Below are 18,454 nucleotides of genomic sequence, written 5' to 3'. Positions count from 1 at the left end.
CGAGTAAACATACCTAAAAAGGTCCTTCGTGTTCTTTTATCATAATTATTTTTTAAAGCATATATAAAATATTGATATATAATTTTTAAGTTCTGAATGGTACGTGGTAAACATAAATTTGAAATTATAAATGTCAAAATAATTTACTCTCTTGTGATATTTGTAATAATAACAGTAATATGTATATATATATATATATGATTTTGCTCCAAGAAAAGGGGCATATCTGAATTATGATCATTATCTGCTTCGCTTTCATCATTCATGTGCATGTCACGTGATTGGTGATTTGTGGTGTCCAGGCCTCGTGCGACCCGTCTGGCGGGTGGTGTTCTCCCTCCACATGCTGCCTTCCTCCCTTCGAACTATAGCCTCCGTCTTCCATCGAATCCATCCATGGCGGCGCTGATTCCTATCTACACTACCCAAAATCCTCGTCTCCTCTTCCTCCGACCTTGCAACTCCACCTTCGTCCGCGGAACCACCACCATTTCTACCTCTCCCAACCCCCCTCTCCGCTCCGCCCCGGCCGCCCTCGCTCCCTCCGCCAAATTCGACCTCTCCGAGCTCCTGGGAGGCCGCGGCCTCTGCAGCGGAGAGCAGGGCATAAAAAAGGAGCTCCAACGATCCCCCGCAGAAGCCCCTCCGCCTCCCCTCTCTTCTCCTCCTCCTACTACCGCTCCTATTTCGGCACTGGGCACCGGCGATGACGCCTTCGAGAAGGAGCTCGCCGGCCTCACCGGTGGCTTTCCCGGCGGCGAGAAGGGCCTCAAGAAGTTCATAGAGCGGAACCCCCCTCCCCCCAAGCAGAGGCCCGCCGGCGAGGACCTGGCCACGGTGCTGTCGGGGCCGAAGCCGAACCCGCCCGTGCTGCCGCTCTTCTTGCCGGGGATGATCGTCATCGTCAAGAACCCCAAGAGCCCGTTCTACATGTACAGCGGGGTCGTGCAGAGGGTCACCGACGGGAAGGCCGGGGTGCTCTTCGAGGGTGGGAATTGGGACAAGCTCCTCACTTTCGACCTCAGCGAGCTCGAGCAGAGGGAGAAGGGCCCGCCCATGGTGAATCCCAAGTCCGCCATGCTCGAATCCATCGTTCAGAAGTCGGGATGAGAGGGGTCCCTCCATTTCATCATTTGTGAAACCCCACATGAATCTGGCATGTCATTTCTATCAACCATTCCATAAATCTACTTGAACAGGAGGTGTGGAGTTTCTCCGTTTGCTATTGTTGTAAGAGGTAGTGGATCGAATTGACATTGAAGCTTCATCTAATAGATTGCTTTGATGGTTGTGAAAATTTCAGCTGTTGACTGTTAATTGATACGAGTGATAATTGCTGTGAAACAAAATAAACTATAATATGTTAGCTTCAGATTAGTTTGATTCAACTCGATGTATCCTCTAGTGACACTAACTGTGTCATTCATTTGATCCTATAAACATGACAGCTTTCATTGCCTGGCTCTTAAATCATCATGCACTGTAATAACTCTCTTCTTTCAGTGCATGATCTACAACACTAGCATACAGTAATCGAACGATAGAGGACGATTGTCTGAGAGATAAGTTTTCCGACCCTCTAAATTTTTTATTATTTAGGGATGCGAGTTATCGAACCAGATAGAACGTAGAGTTAAGAACTCGAGCAAGAACTGGCACATATTCGTGACAGCCAAATTAAAATGTGATGAACCACAAGTACATAAATATGTATGTAGCTCTTTCCAATGATTACTATATGCTGTTTTCAGGGTCTGAAACTTTCTGGATAGTGAAGGTGGAAGGTTTTTGTTGAGTCTTGGAGATGCTCAGAAGGATTTGGTCTGAGAAGCTAATAAACACGGATCGAAGGAACTGAGAAAGAAAATGTTATGATCCGAGGAGACATATCACGGAAGAGCAATGTGCAAACATCCCTGCAATTACAAAAGGCTGGCAAACAAGCCGCATTTGGGTCATAGGATTTGAATGGTCGAAGCCTTGTCCGAGGAGGAGAGGAGAGGAGATGCAACTCTACTTATAAGCACCGTGAAGAACAAAAACTGAATATAATAAATATAAATAATACAGGGTGTTTCCTACTCCGATCACCCTCTCCTATCTCTACTAGGCACAATATAACATAATTTTTGTTCGATCCCTATGTTAAAGTAGGAAACTTTGGTGTTTCCTAGTTGGATTGGTGCCCCCACAACCCTCTCCTCTCTATATATATGATATCCCCGACGGCGACGCCACCTTTGCTTCCGTCTGGCCACTCTCCTCCTTTCGACTTCTTCCCTCTCGTTTCTTTCTTTCTCCTTCTTCGTTCCCCTTCCTTCCCCGGCAATGGCGTTGGTAAACACCAGCGACGGCGGAGACGAGACATGGAGGTGGGCGGGATGCAAGTTTACCCCGACCGACGCCGAACTGATCGGCAATTGCCTCCTCAACAAGGTTCGCAATCTGCCGCTGCGAATCCCCCCCGGCTTTAGCATTCCGGAGATGGAGGTGTACAAGAAAGCGCCCTGGGAATTGATGGTCCGATCCAGCTACCTTCCCACGGGTGTGTCCTACTGCTTCGTCCGCGTGCCCCGCTCCAATGCCAGCGACAATAGGCTGAATCGGAAGACGCGCGGTGGAAGCTGGGTCGCCAACGGGAAGCCCCGCGACATACCGCTTCGATATAGGGGGTCGGCGATCGCCGGGATTCGGAGGAGTCTCAAATTCTTCAAGGACAGCGATGATCCGAGAAAGAAGAACAAGAAGGACAGCAGCCTCGGTCTGAAGTGGATAATGCACGAGTACCGCCTCGACCCCAGCTTGTACGAGACGATCCCCTCCTACGCGACCGAGGAGATAATCCTGTGCCGGATCACGGACAAGCGGAGGGGAGCCGCAGACAAGAGCGACGGCGACAGCCTCCCAGCCAAGGCCCTGCCTATGGCAGATACCCAAGAAACGCCGGAGCCATGGATGGCGGGACTTTACACACACAGCATGGCAATTGACGTTAGCACCGGAGCTATGAAAGTAGTGCCGTTGATGGCGGCGGCACCTGCGATCCAGGATGCGACGGCAGATGTCTTTGGCAGATATATTCACGAGGGTCTCCCTGCGGTGCTAGAAACGTCTACATTCGATGATATTTTTGGATTTCTTGACGACCTCGAGCTCGCAGCCGACGACACACCTACAGCGGCGACGACGGTAGCTCCACCTACTACGAAGCCGTGGATGGCGGCACCACCCAAGACCCAGGACGACGACTGATGCATCGCACTGCAGTGGAAGAAGCGTGGACTTGGATAAAGAGAATGGAAGCACGTATGGAAGGCTGTAGTCACTAAGAGAAACTGGAGTTGTCACCAATTTGTCTCCACAACATGTCCTCTATTATAAGTACTATGAATCACTCGCTCTCTCGCTCGCTCGCTCTTATGGTCAATCTATAGTTCCATTCGAGTTGAAGCACAAATACGACTCAAAGGTATTTTTCCTGTATTAGACTCTTCTGTTCTATAGTGAATAAAATTTGCTGGTTGGGTACACCATAATTTCAACTCAAATGGTCTTCCCGAGCTAATGAACATACACAACATATAAAATTATCAGCAACACCGTATAAACTTGTCCGAGGTATATGCAGCAACACACAATGAAGTTGGAACTATCAACTCTTGGAATGGCTACTTGTCTCTCCCTTATCCTGTCTGTGTATTTACTTCTCTGGCATCTAAATGCTAATTCTCTAGTATTGTCTGTCTCTCCTCTGTAATCATAGTTATTTAAGCCTGCCCTTGAATACTTGTGTTCATCAGTCAGTCTCTAGCACTGACTATTTAGTGTAACTGTACATTAATTTCCCCAGTTAACATTTTAGATATTAGTGTCATTTTATTGTATTATCATTGACTGCACTGCACTGCACTGCACTCTTTAGTCTGCTTTTGTGCTTTCTAGGTTAATGCAATGCAAATCCTTCCCAAACTTATCAAATTCTTGCACATTATTCATCCTTTTTGGCAGCTTAAGATTGCAATTTTTGGTTCCATCACTTGAGCAGCCATTAGTCGTAGTGGGATCCTAAAATGTTAGAAGAAGGCTTCTTTTCTAATTAACAGTTTTGGTCAATCCTCATAGTTATATAAGAAATTCTGCAAAAGTATCTTTTTGTAGTTGATCAACTATTGTTTATACACCAAAATCATGGATGTCTTAATCAAGGCTGCAGAATACACGTAAATGGTGAACCTCTTCAGAAACTGTTCATGGCTGTCGATGTTGACCTTAAGAACATCAAGACAGAGCAAGCAAAATTTTGGAAGCAACATCCTTCCCTCGTTAAGCTAATTACATAATTACGCCTAAGATGGTCCCAAGTTTTAAAGAGGTCCTGAAATGCATCGGGTTTTTTCTTTTCTACTGGACAAAATTTGCAGTAATATTGGCAATTGTAATCTGTGTTTTGTCGAAGAGATATAATACCTGTGTGTGTGTTGCAGTTTATAAGTTGGGACTCATGATGACATATTGTAATTGGGTCCTCCATTTTGTCTTGGAACATGATGCTCTGGACAATCCATCAAAATATTTCCATGCACAACATAAAGATACCTTTTTTTTTATTTTCTTTCCTCTTCCCAAGCCATGCTCGGAATCAACTAGATTTAAGACGTCGAGCCAGATTACAAGATAAACACTAGAATGAAAGAAATGACATTAATTACTCCTAACACAATGCCAAAAACAATAGTTGAAAAACTCAAAACATGCTGCGGTCTGAGAGAATGAACGATGGAATTCCGATATTGGGGGAAAATGATACAACAAAAGAGCGCACATCATACACTGTGACGAGAGTGTGTAACATGCTGTGAATCCAAACACATGGATTCTAACATCTAGGGTCTTCAGGAGTACACCAAACAAACAAACAGGGAATGAAATCATATACAAAAATCTTACAGATACATGATGGATCATCAGATTCGATTCTTGGAGATTTGCATCTTCTGACAACTTCTTTCAACTCAGTCGGAAAGAGACAGTAGACAAGCGGGCTCGGGTTCTTCCTCAAATGTCAAAGTTATCCTAAACTCCCAAAGGCTTCTGCTGACAGCAATCTCCTTGCAGTGGGAGCAGGTGGTGCCAGGCCAGGTATATCTCTGATGTTCTTATTATTTGGGTTCACAACCTACAGTTTCACATACATAAACACAAGAACGGTAGTTAGAAATTCCTTCTAGTGCATAAAGTGGAGCACCAGAACTAGCCATGATAAATAATGGACCTCTAAGCAAGGGTTTGTGATTCTTGTCTGAGTTTGCGAGTTCTAAAATTTTACAATAAGCCACGGCGTTGAAATTACTTCACCTTATGAAAGAATTAGGTGTCTTGCACGACAGCCATTAAAGATCAGCTTAGCTCCTTGACCAAAGCATTTAAAATTTAGAGATTATCAACCGATGTTTGAAATCATGGATGAAGATCCTTTCTGAGTAAATCCGCTGAAACATTGCACTGGCAAATTGGCAGTGTGCACAATCTTACATGTTATATACTACACAGACTTGTTTGGTTTTCAGTTGAAACTCTCTCTTGGTACTGAATGGTAAGTTCATGTAGTAAAATTTATTATCTAAGATCATAATAATCTTTGAACTAGATAAATGAAGCTCCAGATTGACAAAAATTGAACCAGAAAAATCATGACAACCACTAGACCAAACAAAGAAAAGAGGGAGTACCTTCACGATGATGATTGCAATTACACCACAAACAATCAGAAATAGGAAAAACATGATGCACTTGTCAGTGGCAACCTGAAAAAAAAAGTTTTGGCTTTCAGAATATTTTTATTAGAAGATATACTGGAAATTTTGAACAAAGAAATGGTGGTGTTATGACTATGGAATAACCTGCCGACCAATCTCTTTCACCAGCTGAGTAGCCTTCTTGATAGAAAATTGAATAGTATCCAGCTCATTGACAATCCGACCCATTTGATCAGTCTGCATAATTAGACAATAACTACATGCTGTAAAACTTGAGACATCATTTACTAATCTGTTTTCCAGCTTTTGACCAAATGCACCTAGAATGTTAAAGAATCCAAGACATAACAAGGCAACTTACTTTGGCCAAAGCTGTAAAAGCACATTTCTAAGATCCTGATGAAACTCTACCAATATAGCCATGATAAATGAAAATGATTTCCATTTGCAAGGTGACAAATATATTTAATTGAAAAACCATGGAGAGAGAAGTTTAAAGTCCTGCTGCACACAATGTACTAGTTCTGCAGCTTAAATCCAAAGCACGGAAGCCTGGCATGACAATCTATTAAATAAGAAAAGTATATCATCATCCTAGAAGACCTTGAGTGCATTTAAGATCTCAATAAATGAATCGAACAGAAAGGACTATACAAGTTAGATTCTAAGCAGAAGTTAGAAAGTAAGCTTGAGAAGAGTAAAAGAGTTCATGGATAAGATTATCTCAAAGACTACCAGAAAAGAGTTAGACAATCTGACATCAGCAATCCATTTTCTTTAACAAATTTATCATACATAACACAATTTCAGCAGTCATAGGTTTTACCTAATGCAAAGATTTAATCCTGGTTGGGCCTGTGGCTTTTTGACTATTGGAATTTCCATAATTTCTAATGGCTTCGATTCATTGTTTTATCAATATAATGAGAATCAAACTGAGCAATTGCCTGATGCAAATGTTTGGTTCGGGTATGGGTTTCCAAATCCTATTCTTGTGGGATTTCAAATTGCTTAGTGACATCTTGCAGTTTTCCATACCATAGCGTGGGAAGAGAGACAAGAGACTTACAGAATGAAAAACTGCAAGATAATATTTCCTGAATGGAATGCAATCAAACTATTTGGTTTTCAGCAAGTTTCAATAGAAATTAGATGAAATCATTAGCACCAACTGAAGGTGCCTGAAACTGGCCAAAATCACTCAAAATCAACCAGAACTAACCAACCTTGACCAGAAATAATTGGTTAAATCTGTTGGAAAGCCAGATTGGTGAACTTAACCATTGACATTGGTTGAGACTATATTGAAAAGTAATGATTTTGAAGAAAGTTAAAATCATCATCTGAAGATCAGATAACAAACTTGACTGCTACATGGAACTCCAAACAAAGTAACCGCTCCACTACCTTGTTCGATATGAAGTCAATGAAGACTCTTAACACCTAAATAAAATATATTTACCTGCAATGATTAGACTAGCCACTTTCCATACATTTCAACTTAAATCGGATTTTAAATATTTGAAAAAGCTTTGTAGAAAGTTTGCCAAAGTAAAGGCCAAAGTATAACAAAAACAAAAACTAATTCTAGGGACTTCCCTTAGTGCATTGTGTAAATGAAACCAACTTTCACTTAAATAGGAAGACAGATATACAACTTACTTGTTGCTTAAGATTTGCAGCAGTTTGAGTTCCTACTTCAATAGTTTGCTCAACGACCTATCATAACAATGTTCAATCTGAGAAGTGAAAGAAGCATTAAGTATAACAAAGAAATTTTGCACGTCAATGCCACACCATTTTTGAGCGTTGAATAGCTTGGTCAGTCTCATCCATCTGCTTCCTTCCAGCATCTACAAGCTCTTGATTAGACATATCTGCACAATCACAGAGTACTAAGAACCTAATAGGAAAGACAATTGTATGGTAAAATTTCAAAGAATGAATGAGAGATGATTAAAGAGCCTGTTGCTTTAAACCATAAATCAGAGAAGTGCCAACAGAAAATTACTTTACTACTCTTTAGTGCAAATTGTAGATTTTGGGCAGAGCCATGCCACACTTATGTACCAGCATTAGATACTTCAACCAGGCATATCAGACCTGAATTTACAATATAGTCTCATTGATTGAAACAACATGCACAAGCATTCGACTAATCATGTCTTAGATTCAATGGGATGTGTACAATAGAAAAAAGGTGTTCCTTATCAAAACCTCTCGCACAAATCTGATTTCACATTACATGGATCTGACAACAGTGTATTTTGCTGTTTCAATGCAGTCAATAAACAAAAATAAATGTAGTATCATTCACAGTAATTATAACTGATAATAGCAGAAGTTTTATAGAACAAGAAGGAAGTACCAACAGATATTAGGGATTTAAAGAATTAAAATTTAAAAAGTGTTATCACACTAAAATTATAATGAAAGTTATTTTTAGCCTAAAATAATAAATCCTTAACTAATGTCAGTGGGACTTCTGGCACATTTTTATCTGATTGGAAAAGTTTATTTTATAATCCTATGGCTGCTTTTACCTGCATCATTTTTGGACTTTCTCCACAACCACCATAGTTGCTTGGTGTTTTAGTTAACATCCAACAATGTAGACCGACCAATATTACTGAGACTTATGTTAACCAACCATTTCTGTAGTATGACTCAGTTCCAAAATGCTAAAATTTCCATTTTCACGAACCTAAAGCATGTGGATCATACATTAAAATTTTAAAGTTTCTGTTCCATAATGCATTTATGCATCTTTTTTTTTTTGTCAGTTCTGCTCAATGACTTACTGTCACTACTCTGCAAAACACTTGAGCAGTTATTTTCTTCCCCTAATAACATAAAAGTGCACCCTTTTCCATAAGACCAAAACAAAACTAGATGACTGAGCTATATGCTTACAACAAAAGAAAAAAAAGTCACTTTATTCTTGTATCTAATCTACATTCTCTCCGGTTAACAGATCATTGCAAATTGTTAATTCCAAGTGACGATGTGACCTTTTCTGAAGATCAGATTACAATGAGAAACAGTCATCACTATGTTGCCATAATTGTAGAAGCAAGCATATAAATGAGCCCTTGCAATATACTGGAACCAACTCAGAGGTCATGATGATTAATGTATAAGGCCAAGCCTTTTAAAAAATGATGCTTCTGAAAGGCCTTTCTCACTGCATCTACACAGCTCCTGCAGTCTTCTGCTTCCAGTGTAATCTTCTGCTGGATATTAACTACACCAAACAGCTCTCTAGCATATATTTCTTTGATGGTGTTTATCCTGTTTCCCTTCTTTCTGGTGCTCCAATCATTTGGTTACTAAAAGTTTAAATTGTATCATGGCCATTTTGTATGTCTTGGTAGCTAAAACCAATGAATGAGTCTTTACGATAGAGATAAACTAAAATACAAGATATAGTAAATGGTGAAAAAATACCACAAAAATATTACCTGATGCCATCTTAACATTGTCCTCAGCTACAGGGTCACTACCTCCAGCACCCATATCAAAGAGTTCAACTCGTTTATTGCCAAGGCTACTTTGATATCTGATGGACACAAATTAAAATGAGAAAGTCTGACTGAAAAAAAAAAATCTGATCCCAAGTTGGATCCAATTATGAGAAAACAGATAGAACAGCAAGTATAAATAAAATAAAATTTCCAAATAACTAAAAAAATGAAAAAATAATATGTTGCGAAAGAACACATAATTAGGGAATTGAAATTAATCAAGAATGGTATCAAGGAAAACCTTCTTCATGCTACGTTCACACATAGAGAACTAAAATATTTCTTCAAACACCATTAAAAGTCACAAAAAAAACTTCATATACATGTAGCATAAGATATCAGTTTTCCTGTAGGCCAAACTTACAACTGGAAATGACATGAACGCTTCTTCTAGCTGCATTCATATGTTTGTCTCATCTGACAACAGTAAGTTAAGGTGACTGTTCTTATGAAGCCCTGATGTGGCTATATCTTGCATCTGGACTATAACATGACCTACTTGCTTTGTTCCTGTAATATGACATATAATCATCCGAACAACTGAATTACATTTAATACATATCCTAAATTGCTCCTTGAACAAGCTACACTGAACAGTTCCAACAACTAATCCACAAAGGCACAAACTAATCTAGTGAAGCACTATATAGAGCAATATCTACCACTCCAACTTCATGAACCTGCAGCCTCAAGTCTGATCCAAGGTACGGTATGTATGATCACATGAGTACATCAAAAATTATGAGAATAACTGTTCCTAGGAAAAAAAACATGCACAAATTGTCTATTTAGAATTCAAATATAAAGTAGTTGGTGAAACACAAAAAAAAATCTCCTTGTTTTAAAGTTTGTTCCTCAGAGGAAGGCATGAATGGATGTCATCTTATTTAGAAAACAGAAAGTCATGATTACAGGCCCTAGCTAAAAACTTGGTTAGAATGCATTTGCAGCCAGAGAATAATATAAACAAATGAGATAAATTCATAATTCAAAGATGCATCAATTTGTGGAATAGGCTACTAATATGTAGTAACAACTGTAATTAGATGATGAATGGAATAACTAACCAAGACCTACGTTTTTCTCAAGGCTACATATGAGTTCAGCTCCTTGATCTGTAATAAGACAAAGACGACTCACTAAGAAAAAGATAATGAAAGAATGGCACAATGTGAAAGAGCAAATGAAAAGTTACCAACCATCGTCTGCTTCTTCTCATTGAGTTGTTTATTAACATCAGGAGCATGCCGACTCTCCTGATCCTTAATTTCTCGATCAAACTCTTTAATTAACCTGTAAAAGGCAATTTTTGAAACAATCTAAATTACATATGGGATTCCACATTTTTGGAACTAGTTGCATGTGAAGTATAAATTGTCAGTATAACAAATTGCTCGGATAAGTTAAGCTACTATAGTATCCAAATTATAAAAGATATACAATGGTTGAAACTTGAAACAATGAGACTGAAAGAAATGTCACTTGACCTACCGCTTACATTCTCTCATCTTCCCAGTGAGCTCCTCCAACTGCTTAGACTGTCTGTTTGAATCTTTAATCTTATCCAGCTTCTGAAATCCATTTCTGCAGAGATACATGGGAACGATAAAAGTCAGTTTTCAACGATGTATAGAACATGTGATTCCAAGATTTTTCCGTGTACTTGAGAGGAATGAGTATCACACACTCAATGATTCTGTGTTTGATGCAAAGGCCATAGTAAAATGAATCGTATAACACAAAAATGGACTGAAGATCGCATGATACTTGTGAATCGAGTTGCAGAAGAAAAAAAGCAAATGTAACAATTTTTTTGTCAAAGAGAACATATAAAACTTCACAAGGTTATAAGTACAAAACTGTAAGGATGAGAATGAAAACTATTGCTAATGCATTCTCACAGTGACATCAACAACTATCAAGTAAGTAAAAAAAATTGTCCTCCAAATCAACCGATAATTCTCCACCAGTTTCTCAACTCAGTCATGAATCTTTTCCAATATGTAAGAACTAAAAAAATCATTTGTATGATATAAGCTTACAAGTAGATTCTGGTGTTTGCATCCTAGGATTTGGGTTAACAAACTAACCAGATAATTATCTGAATATTTCCCTAACATAATTTGAATTCTGCCAACTTTGTTGAAATCACAGACAACTATGTGTGGTGAAACTACCTAATATAAATGTAATATGTTGACAAATGAATAGGTAATTCTACTCCTAAAACATTCCAAGTTATGAAAAAAAAAGTCATGGATATATGGCATGCGTAATTATGTGTCAGACAAACATGGCTTAGAAAGCTCTATAAAAATTAAGCAAGTTACAAAATTTACTCCCAAGCTCTCCTAGTTCTCGTACTCCACCATTAACATTTTCAAGTCATTCTCCACCAGAGAACGCTATCATAGCCAACAAACTATATTATAACCACAAGTAGAACGTATCAAGTTGATAACGATCAACATACAATTTTCCACTATATTTACCAGCTTCTTGCATTTAATTAGAAAAACGTACATACTATAAATATGATTGTTTATTCCTCGCCATCACCATTATAGCATAAAACACCAAATTCTTATGATGCCATTGAATAAGTATCTCCAGTCATTTCATACACATTTGCAACTCTACTTCAAATTGGCACATCAATCATATATTCCGACATTATGGTCTAGTGATGGTTTCAGGTTTGAAATTCTCCTCCTCTACTTGGTTAGATCTTAGAAGCCCGTTTTATATACGACACCAAATATATCAAGATTATCTTCGAACCTTCACTATACCTTTTGCTCTTACCATATCATATTCCAAATACATATAGGATTGAAATTTCGTACCGTACTGGTGTACCAAGCTTTGCTCGGTACAATATGACATATTGAGCGGTATATATATATATATAATATAAAAAATATTTTATAAAAGGCGTATGCAGCCTCGACGATGTCGCCTCGTCTGCGACATTCGGCGAAGAAGGCGGCAAAGACGTCAAAGGCCGTAGACGTCTTCGGCCTTCGACGAAGAACGCAGCGAAGAAGAAGGTTGTAGAGTCGCAGACGAGGCGATGAAGGAGACTACCTCTTACGCTGCTCTAGCCATCGCCTCCCCTAATCCCCGCGCCTCCAGATCCTTCTCTTTACGACTCTCCTTGTCGTTGCCTCCTGGATCGGGATCGTCGAGGGAGGGCGACGCCGGATCGGGATCGAGAAAGGACGTGGAAACAAATTCACGCCGAGGTTCTCCCGATTCTCCCTCTTTTTCGAATGCCCTCTCCTTCTTCCTTCTTCGACGCTTCACCCTAAGCCTCACCGCAGCCAGGTTGATACCGGCCATTACCACCCGAAATAGCACTATATCGTCTGATACGGGGCTATATCGAGCGGACCGCCCGGTAGCAGGCGGTCCGCATAACGATTCACAGGCAGACCGGTACGGGCAGTACGATTCGAAATCGCAAACCTTGGTCCAAATCCTATTTTTCAATGTACATCACAATACATGAGGCATGCATTTAACATCGACTAAAACTGCATTATGAAAGAAAGAAACTTTTCTTAAAAGCTGACAATTTACTCAAGCACATATAAATAAATGTTATGGTGATACAACCAGATCAAAAATAGAGGAACAATTTCATTGAAGCACAAGGAAAAAACAAAGATATACATTCTCCACAAGATTTACTAGTTTCTTACAAATAGAAAGTTTACATACATAGCAAAGTAAAATTCAACATTTATCTCCTCCCCATCAATCAACATTGGTGCATCCAAACACCAAGTTTCTTCTATGTCATGAAATTCCTACTCTGGCCACTTTGTACCCCATTGTAATTCTACTTTAGCACATTAATCTTTTGTTCCAACATTGCAATGGGTGATCTTTTCAGGCTCAGTGTTGCTTTCCTTTATTATTATTTCATTATGACCCTAGATGTTCGCTTTATAAGCCACACCTAACCGGAACATTATCTTTGAATTTCTATTGCCCATTTGGCTCTTACCATATTATCCCCAACTATATCTCTTCCAAAGCCTCCTTGTCAACATAAGCTTTTCGCGTCAGAACATGCAGCAACCAAAAATAATTCGTAGAACACAATAAAGACCAGATAAGGAAAGATGGGATTTTTATAAGAGTTATAAAGCAGTCATACAACCAGGTCGCAGAAGCGAGAGATGAACTTACTCGAGAGCGCGGAAGATGTCCTGGATTTCGCCATCAATCTGCTCCAGCTCCGCGCTCATAGGCATGTCGCTCGCCATTTCTCCCTACAAAGCAGATCGAATCTCCAGCAGCACGATCCCCCAAACCTTCCGAGTCTTTAGACCATCACCAAACCAAAGATAATCAAATTATCCGACTTCACCAGAGAGAAAGATCGGGTCGGGGAAAGGTACGAAAGGGTTGGGATGGAGAATTTCAAGAAAATCCCTAATCCTAACCCTCTCGAGAGAAAGGCTCTGCCGAAAAGAAACCCTTAAGACGAAAGAAGAAGAAGAAGAAAATGGGGGCAGATTTCGAACCCAAATCAAATCGATCGCGATCTGGGGAAGAGAATTCCTCTTCGAATTTTCCTGATTTAATAATTATGTTAAAGCACTTCGATGTGCCATTATTTTTGGAGCGTAGGAAGGTTACCCGTAGGCTCGAGATCGTCTGATCGAGATCGAACGGTGGGCATGGCACCTTGAGAAAAGAAGCCTTCTAAAAATTACTTCTGCCCCCAAAACTACCGGTTTTATTATTGGAGGACATGTAGGTCCATGCGGATCCCACCGAAAAAAAACCAGAAAGCAGATACGCGTACGAGTACGCTAATCGAGTAGCAAAATCAGCACTTTCCAAAAATCGGAGGATACCTTGCCCGATTTACGCCACGGCCTCGGGCATTCACGGTCTCCCACGTGGGTCCCACATTAAACCCTTGCGACGCCCAATTAAAGTGCGGTAACTACTAGGGTAGCCAATTAAAGTCTGGTAATAAAAGAGATTGCTGCCATGAGGATCTACGGTGGGAGGTACGGGGTAATTAGCGGGCTAACCGGAGGCGGCGAAGGATAGGACAAGGGGAAGGGAGCGCACGTGCGGCAAAAGATGATGTACGTGACGATGCATGATATATATTTCGTTTTCCATTTTGAAATGTTTTAAACATTGGTTTATTGTTGGATGGTTTATATATAGAAGAGTATAAACTTTGAATCTTGTTTACTCGGTATTATCAAGTTGCTAACGATGTATAATTTTGGTAGGTATATATGTTGAATCAAGGGTAGTGGATTTGTAAAGTAACTACGGCAATATTTATTTGATATCTTCTCTTCTCCTACGTAAGTGCATCCAAGAATGTTTAACCCACTTCACTTGTAAACAGTGAGATTTTATTAGAAATAAAATTATAATATAAAATTTAATATCAGATTGAAATTAAATATCTTAGATATAAGACATCAAAATATATATTTCTTAAATATAATAATTAATAGGATATCTCGAATATCACGAAGTAAGCTCGATGATTAATAAAAAAAAAATTAGACCCTTGAATAGAGACCTATCGTGAGATAAGAGAAAAGATCTCTCTGATTTAGTACGTAGTTTTGTTTAACAAGTGACAAAAGTGTAAAATTCAATCAAAGCTAATGTCTTCTAAAGTTGACTTAGAAAAGAATCAAATAAAAATAAAATAATAAAAAATTTAAACAAGTGATAGAAAATAGGGTTAACAAGGCTTATTATATCAAGCCAGTGACAAATCTCAATTGAATCAAGAATTATCAAAAGTTTCATATTATAGAAAAATGATATAGAAGATGTGGTTATCCGAGAATGACACATTTGACACTACACAATTAATTAGTGACACATGATTATCACCTCAATACTTTGTGGATGTTATATCAATACAAAGTGACTATCATATCATCACCAAATGATAATACATCAGTGTCATACCGTCGTCACCTTAGTGTCATATAATTGTCGACATATGATCAATATGTGATCGACACATGACCAACCCCTCAGCAACTATCTCTTGTAATCAATGTCGATCACAAGATTAATGATCCAAATAGCAAACTATAAAAGGGCTCCTTAGTATGATCTTAGGCGCTTTTTCTCAATGTTGTTCAAGTCATTAGTTGAATCCTCCAAACACAACTAACTTAAGTATTAGAGGGGCATTTATCAGGAACGCCTTCGATGTAGTTCTACATGGTTCGACCTATTCAGAGTTTGTCAGGTTCAACCTCTTAGTATTAAACAAGGTTCGACCTCATTAAAGTCAGACATGTACAATACTTTCATATGACACCCCAAGATCCAGAGATATGGAATGAACATCGATCGACTCAAAATCAGTATCCACATTAGATTACCAAATTCTACACTAATATTTTCTAATTTAAACAGGGAATTGAGTAGATATTCACTATCAAAATACTTGGTGTAATTCTTGATTTAGAATTGTATGTGTTAACAAAACAGAGTAGCCGGGCACGTATTCTCAACTTCAGCATTTCTTAATGGGTGGGAATACGTGCCCTGCTACTATTTACACCTTTAACAGATCACCTAACAATATTCACTGTAAAGCATACCATCGATAGCATTTAATATATATATATATATATATATGCGTTAAAGGATGACGTATTGTATTTGCATTACTGTTGCCAATGCGAGCATGCGTAGGTTTTGTCGTATTCCTACTGCTAATACTGCCAGTGTCCGACGCGTTGCAGTCTATGGGCTAGTCCTTTGTCCATCCGATCCAACGGTTCCTATCCAATCTGATCAACTCTGCCCACCGTCAATCGAGGCAAGCCCACCGAATCCTAAAGCAAACGGGGGCGATCGAAATGTTCCGAAGCATCCAAAACCGTACCCTTGTTTATCCCCCTCACGTACTATCTCGTTGACGCGGTAACCGCCAATCCATGATTTGGGTTTCTTTTTGGGTGCCAGAATCACGTGGTCGAGGAACGAGAAGCACCTTTCCCACCGTTTCTGGGTTCCTGCCATTTGTTGGCGGGTCCCGTGCGACAGTTCCAATAGAAAAGGTGGGTACGCCTGCGTGCAAACGTTAGGCTTTTCCCTCGAAGGGTATCACCGGAACACGCCGGTGGAGAGTGGTACGGATCATGTGATGACGAGCCGGTATGGCCCCCATGTCGGTGGTTCGTGCCGACCGGAACGTGTCCTTCCGAAAACCATTTGCGCCCGTGTGGGGCGACGGGTGTATAAGCGTGTAAACGATCGCTGGTATTGATGGGGCCTGGCTTTGCTTCGCCACACTCGCCTCTTATATCTCGCTCGTGAGCCTTGAGACTGGACCGAGTTCTCCGCGATATAGATGCCTTCATCGCCCGTCAGGCACACTGCTGTCCGGTACTCCACACGGGAGATGATTCGCTTCCTCCTCCTGTGAATATTTTGGTTTCCTGAGGAGTTCGGTGGGCACAAGAAAGTAATTAGGGGTAGGATTATTCTTATTATTAGGATTAGCAGTGGCGGTGGAGGAGAGTTGGAGGGGTTGAGAGTATAAGATGAGTTTTATGGCGGCGAGGAGGGCGGAGGAGGAAGAAGAAGCGGCAGCGGCGGAGATCCACTTGCCGGCGGAGGTGGATTGGGAGATGCTCGACAAGTGGCGGTTCTTCGTCATGGGCGCGGCTCTATTCTCCGGCGTGTCTGCGGCCCTTTACCCGGCGGTGGTCCTCAAAACGCGGCTCCAGGTCGCGCAGCCACCGTCTCCCTGCCTCCGCGCGGCGGCGGCGATCTTCCGCCACGAGGGTCCCCGGGGATTCTACCGTGGCTTCGCCACCTCGCTCGCCGGCACCGTCCCAGCTCGGGCTCTCTATATGGGCGCGCTGGAGGCTACCAAGAGCGCCGTCGGCTCCGCCACGCTCCGGCTCGGCGTCCCGGAGCCCACCGCGTCGGCTGCCGCATCCGCCGCCGCCGGGCTCAGCTCGGCCGTCGCCGCACAGGTCGTCTGGACCCCCATCGACGTGGTCAGCCAACGCCTGATGGTGCAGGGTTCGGCGGCCGCGGCCGCCAGGTACCGCGGCGGGGTCGACGCCTTCAAGAAGATCCTCTGTTCCGACGGTCTCCGCGGCCTGTACCGAGGGTTCGGGATGTCCATCCTCACCTATGCCCCGTCCAACGTTGTGTGGTGGACGTCCTACTTCCTCTCTCAGAGACTAATCTGGGGTGGCGTTCGCTACCACATGGACGGCGGTGGCGGCGGGGAGTTGAGGCCAGGGCAGGGGACGGTGGTGACGGTGCAGGGCGCGAGTGCGGCGGTGTCGGGGGGAGCGGCGGCGGTAGTGACGATGCCGCTGGACACGATCAAAACGAGGATGCAGGTGTTGGACGACGGCGGCGAGAGGATGACGATCGGTAGAACAGTGAGGAGCCTTCTAAGGGAGGGGGGTTGGAGGGCGTGCTACCGAGGGCTAGGGCCGAGGTGGGCTTCCACGTCGCTGTCGGCCACCACCATGATCACCACCTATGAGTTTTTGAAGAGGCTTTCAGCCAAAGACGGCCCTTTTTGAGGTACTTCACCCCGGGAAAAAAGGGGAATCTTTTGCCTACTCTCTTCTTCTTCTTCTTCCTACAATTTTACTGTATATAAATTAGTCACTGTTAGTTGAATGAATGTTCGAGTTTTCAGTGCCATTACGGAATTTTCTGATGTATTCTAGCGCAGGTATGGATATGAACTTTTATGAAATGAAAACTCGATCTTGATATATTGCTTTCCTCCCAACCTTTGAGCTAGAAAATGTTCCTAAACCTCTGTTAGATTGATTCTTAGTACTAGATACTTAGATGGCTGCCACACACTGAAGACCTACGTGCGAAGTGGTTCTTCTTAATGGCAGTGTCAAAGATAAAAAGCTTAGGGCTCTGAAATGGATTAATAAACAAGGAACTAGAGATTTCAGCTCCAGTGGAAGGCAGGGAATGATAATGCAGGAGATGTTTGATCATTGTGGGGCCTCTTTTGTCATCAAATTGTTGTCCTTTCATTTTTGGATTGGGTTTAATAGTTGGGATTTTTTGATGAGCTCTTGTTGAATCCAAGGGGCAATTGGTTCTTCTGAGATCTGTGGGCTTGTTTTGTTCCTTCCAGTAATAAATAGTGGCTTAGATTGTTCC

The 18,454-nt window shown here is 41.3% G+C and overlaps 4 protein-coding genes across 4 annotated transcripts; 3 read left to right on the top strand and 1 right to left on the bottom strand.

Moving 5' to 3' along the window:
• The first annotated feature begins 320 nt into the window (after positions 1–320).
• On the top strand, positions 321–1,272 carry LOC103976082 (NAD(P)H-quinone oxidoreductase subunit S, chloroplastic). Its single transcript, XM_009391267.3, has one exon. The coding sequence runs from the start codon at positions 397–399 to the stop codon at positions 1,108–1,110; it is 714 nt and encodes a 237-aa protein (XP_009389542.2). The 5' UTR covers positions 321–396; the 3' UTR covers positions 1,111–1,272.
• Positions 1,273–2,328: 1,056 nt separating this feature from the next.
• On the top strand, positions 2,329–3,252 carry LOC135631557 (NAC domain-containing protein 86-like). The gene has a single exon (XM_065139288.1). The coding sequence runs from the start codon at positions 2,329–2,331 to the stop codon at positions 3,250–3,252; it is 924 nt and encodes a 307-aa protein (XP_064995360.1).
• A 1,510-nt stretch (positions 3,253–4,762) lies between these two features.
• LOC103976083 (novel plant SNARE 13) lies at positions 4,763–13,874 on the bottom strand. The gene is made up of 10 exons (XM_009391268.3): positions 13,478–13,874; positions 10,772–10,864; positions 10,480–10,573; positions 10,358–10,395; positions 9,218–9,315; positions 7,554–7,633; positions 7,419–7,475; positions 5,901–5,993; positions 5,730–5,804; positions 4,763–5,176 (listed from the first exon to the last, which is right to left on the bottom strand). The coding sequence occupies exons 1-10, from the start codon at positions 13,552–13,554 to the stop codon at positions 5,069–5,071; spliced, it is 813 nt and encodes a 270-aa protein (XP_009389543.2). The 5' UTR covers positions 13,555–13,874; the 3' UTR covers positions 4,763–5,068.
• A 2,682-nt stretch (positions 13,875–16,556) lies between these two features.
• Positions 16,557–18,045, top strand: LOC103976084 (uncharacterized). Its single transcript, XM_009391270.3, has one exon. It carries the CDS (start codon positions 16,843–16,845, stop codon positions 17,845–17,847), a length of 1,005 nt encoding a protein of 334 aa, XP_009389545.2. The 5' UTR covers positions 16,557–16,842; the 3' UTR covers positions 17,848–18,045.
• The last annotated feature ends 409 nt before the right edge of the window (positions 18,046–18,454 follow it).

This window comes from Musa acuminata, chromosome BXJ3-2 (assembly GCF_036884655.1).
Source record: "Musa acuminata AAA Group cultivar baxijiao chromosome BXJ3-2, Cavendish_Baxijiao_AAA, whole genome shotgun sequence".
Taxonomy (NCBI): domain Eukaryota; kingdom Viridiplantae; phylum Streptophyta; class Magnoliopsida; order Zingiberales; family Musaceae; genus Musa; species Musa acuminata.
Note: the sequence above shows the minus strand (reverse complement) of the source record. Positions and strands in the feature narration are given on the sequence as shown.

What these genes read in the sequence shown, in the direction of transcription:
- LOC103976082 (XM_009391267.3), top strand. Translation starts at nt 397, where the DNA reads ATGGCGGCGCTGATTCCTATCTACACTACCCAAAATCCTCGTCTCCTC.
- LOC135631557 (XM_065139288.1), top strand. Translation starts at nt 2,329, where the DNA reads ATGGCGTTGGTAAACACCAGCGACGGCGGAGACGAGACATGGAGGTGG.
- LOC103976083 (XM_009391268.3), bottom strand. Translation starts at nt 13,554, where the DNA reads ATGGCGAGCGACATGCCTATGAGCGCGGAGCTGGAGCAGATTGATGGC. An exon ending in ATGAGAAGAAGCAGACGATG is followed by an intron (nt 10,396 to 10,479) that starts GTTGGTAACTTT and finishes GTCTTATTACAG; the next exon opens with ATCAAGGAGCTGAACTCATA. An exon ending in TGAAAGAGATTGGTCGGCAG is followed by an intron (nt 5,805 to 5,900) that starts GTTATTCCATAG and finishes TTTTTTTTTCAG; the next exon opens with GTTGCCACTGACAAGTGCAT.
- LOC103976084 (XM_009391270.3), top strand. Translation starts at nt 16,843, where the DNA reads ATGAGTTTTATGGCGGCGAGGAGGGCGGAGGAGGAAGAAGAAGCGGCA.